Source organism: Alligator sinensis, unplaced genomic scaffold, assembly GCF_000455745.1.
Source record: "Alligator sinensis unplaced genomic scaffold, ASM45574v1 scaffold194_1, whole genome shotgun sequence".
NCBI lineage: Eukaryota > Metazoa > Chordata > Crocodylia > Alligatoridae > Alligator > Alligator sinensis.
Window position 1 is genome coordinate 1,127,874 of NW_005841945.1, and position 3,014 is coordinate 1,130,887.

General features: G+C 43.0%; 1 protein-coding gene across 1 annotated transcript in view; it reads right to left on the reverse strand.

The window, feature by feature from the left end:
* The window catches only part of GRID2 (glutamate ionotropic receptor delta type subunit 2), a 1,378,694-nt gene that overhangs the window by 221,495 nt on the left and 1,154,185 nt on the right, over nt 1-3,014 (reverse strand). The window contains exon 12 of the mRNA XM_025199482.1: nt 2,887-3,014. This exon is cut by the window's right edge and continues 10 nt beyond it. Coding sequence (XP_025055267.1) covers nt 2,887-3,014 — 128 coding nt within the window. The remainder of the gene's footprint in view (nt 1-2,886) is intronic.

Sequence of the window (3,014 nt, forward strand, 5' to 3'; positions counted from 1 at the left end):
GCAGTGCTATGTTGGCTAGCACTATGGAAGAAAGAGACTTGGGGGTCATCATTGACCACAAGATGAACATGAGCCTGCAATGCGATGCGGCGGCTAGTAAAGCGACCAAAACGCTGGCTTGCATCCATAGATGCTTCTCAAGCAAATCCCGGGACATCATTCTCCCCCTGTACTCGGCCTTAGTGAGGCCGCAGCTGGAGTACTGTGTCCAGTTTTGGGCTCCACAATTCAAAAAGGATGTGGAGAAGCTTGAGAGAGTCCAGAGAAGAGCCACGCGCATGATCAGAGGTCAGGGAAGCAGACCCTACGATGACAGGCTGAGAGCCCTGGGGCTCTTTAGCCTGAAAAAGTGCAGGCTCAGGGGTGATCTGATGGCCACCTACAAGTTTATCAGGGGTGACCACCAGCATCTGGGGGAACGTTTGTTCACCAGAGCGCCCCAAGGGATGACGAGGTCGAATGGTCACAAACTACTTCAAGATCGTTTCAGGCTGGACATAAGGAAGAACTTCTTTACTGTCCGAGCCCCCAAGGTCTGGAACAGCCTGCCACCGGAGGTGGTTCAAGCGCCTTCACTGAACACCTTCAAGATGAAACTGGATGCTTATCTTGCTGGGATCCTATGATCCCAGATGACTTCCTGCCCTTTGGGCGGGGGGCTGGATTCGATGATCTTCCGAGGTCCCTTCCAGCCCTGATGTCTATGAAATCTATGAAATTTTTTGACAGCACATCCCTTAAGGCTTATTAAAAACTGAAATTATTATTTGTAACATTGAAATAGATTTTTTAATCTTATTCTATTATAAAATCTGATGTGGTTGAAAAACATATTCATTTACTGACATTTTTCCTGTAAGACTTGCATAATTTCAGATCTTTGACTAATTGGCAAACTGAAAACCCAGATTTACCCTTCAACGAGTGTAACAGTCTGGCAAATTATGCCTGTAGTAACCAGTAATCTCTCAGTTTAACATCCTAAAATCTAGAGAAAAAAGGGTAATGTGATCTAACTGATAACATAGTCCAGAGCTCGAATGAGCTTTTATATACAGTATGGAACATTTACGTATTTGGCAGTGCGGCCATTATGATACTAAGAAGTTGTCTGAGTCACAATTTTTAATCCAGATTTGAAGAAAATTATACATTTTCCTCAGAGTGAGTTTTTCTTTTCTTTTCTTATCTGAGTTGCTGATAGAAGTTGCTTTAGTGCATCTCAGAACCTGTTTACCCTACACCTGCTCTTCTCTTGCTCAGAAAGAAACATAACTAAATACGCTATATTTTACTGATGTCCCTTCCTCCTCATCCAAAATGAGGATTTACAGAAAAACTGTGTTACCCCTAATCCAGGTGGATACATGATAAATACGTAAGCAATTGAGAACTGAGCCCTGCCACAGAATGATAGCTGACAGCCTCTTGGAGAGCTGGGTGAGTTGGCACACTTTCCTTACAAAAAAGATGGAGGTGACTAGAGGTAGGAGCCTGGGAAGGGGATATAGTGTGATATTTGTGGGAAAAACAAAACATATATATATTTACTATGGAATGTGAATGCACTTTGTGAAGGTGAGGGACTCCTGTGAGAAGACATTTTTATGGGGTGATAGTGCACACATGTCATTCTACATCAAGTCTCCTCATCCCTCCTCACCTCCAAACTCTTTAGCTACTTTCCTATAGACAGATTTTCCATTTTGGGTAACAGGACAGATGGATTTTGGGAGGAGCAAGGGTCAGAAATGACAATGATATTTGTTGAAGGTGACAGGACTTTGAAGAACAGACCTGATATAAGACAGAGATATGCATTCCTGTGGTAAGAGAGATGCAAGAGGGAGAGATGCTGGATGGATATTTAATGGCATCCAAGATGCTAATGGTAAATCCATAGTTAATGGCAATTAAGATGGGGGAAAAATATGGGTGATCCTGTCAGGGAAATGATGGGGAGAAGGGACAACATGTGAAGTTTCCTGTAAAGAAGGATATACAGAGGAAAATGAGAGAAATACAAAAAGGGGAGGAAGGAGCTGGCAGACAAAAAGAAGAAAGTGTGAGCAAATAATGTGGCAAACACAAGAGCTGGAAATGGAAGAACAGAATAGGAGAAGGATCAATTAATATTATGTTGTTCATTCATATTAACAAATGTTATTGTACTTCCCTTGTAGAACAAGGAGAGTTAAATGTCAGACTTTAGAATTGGGATAAAACTTTGGTCTGATCATAATCAAAGGGCTACTTTATGAGTGAAGACTGTGCAGGGGAAACAGAGCAATATTTAAATTTCCATTCCATTTCCTTGTATGAGGGAGGTCCAATAACCAAAGGTGTTAAATAATGTCTCAGTTACTACCTCCTCAAAACATTTCCACTATGACAGTTTCATTTACATGAGACAGTACCCAAGAAGAGTGACTAGGTTGGAGATAGAACCATTTGAGTCAGGAGTATGGACTCTTTTATGGCTGTAGGCCACAATGACCTACCCCAGGTTGGAAGCGGGTGGTTAGGCAGGTTCTAGGACCTTGCCATTGCTGCCACTTGTCTCCCTGGACATATGGTGGTGCAGGGAGACTGCCCACAGGTGTCCCCCAGTGTTGAATGCTGCTGAAGCCCCACATCTGCAGCCTAGATCTAAAGTTCTGTGGTCTGGGTCTAGGCCCCAGGCTGGAGGTTACCAATCCTCTGATTTAGGTCAATTTCAGGACAGTCTACCTCAAAACAATAGTGGTGAAAATCTGAACTCTTATGGACTCTGCCATTGATTCATTCACACATCATTCATCTCAGGTTACTGAAAAGGTCTATTTTTCATACTTTTACCCAAACACCCACACCCCAGCCCACACCATCTATTCTTTATTCACTTACTGGATGGAGTTTTCAATGCGAGTGACTGTGAGAAAAGCCGCTAGGTTTGCTGTGTAAGATGAGATGACAATCAAAGCAAAAAGCCACCAGGCGCCCATCATCATTCGGGTTGCCAGTGTTGTGTAGGG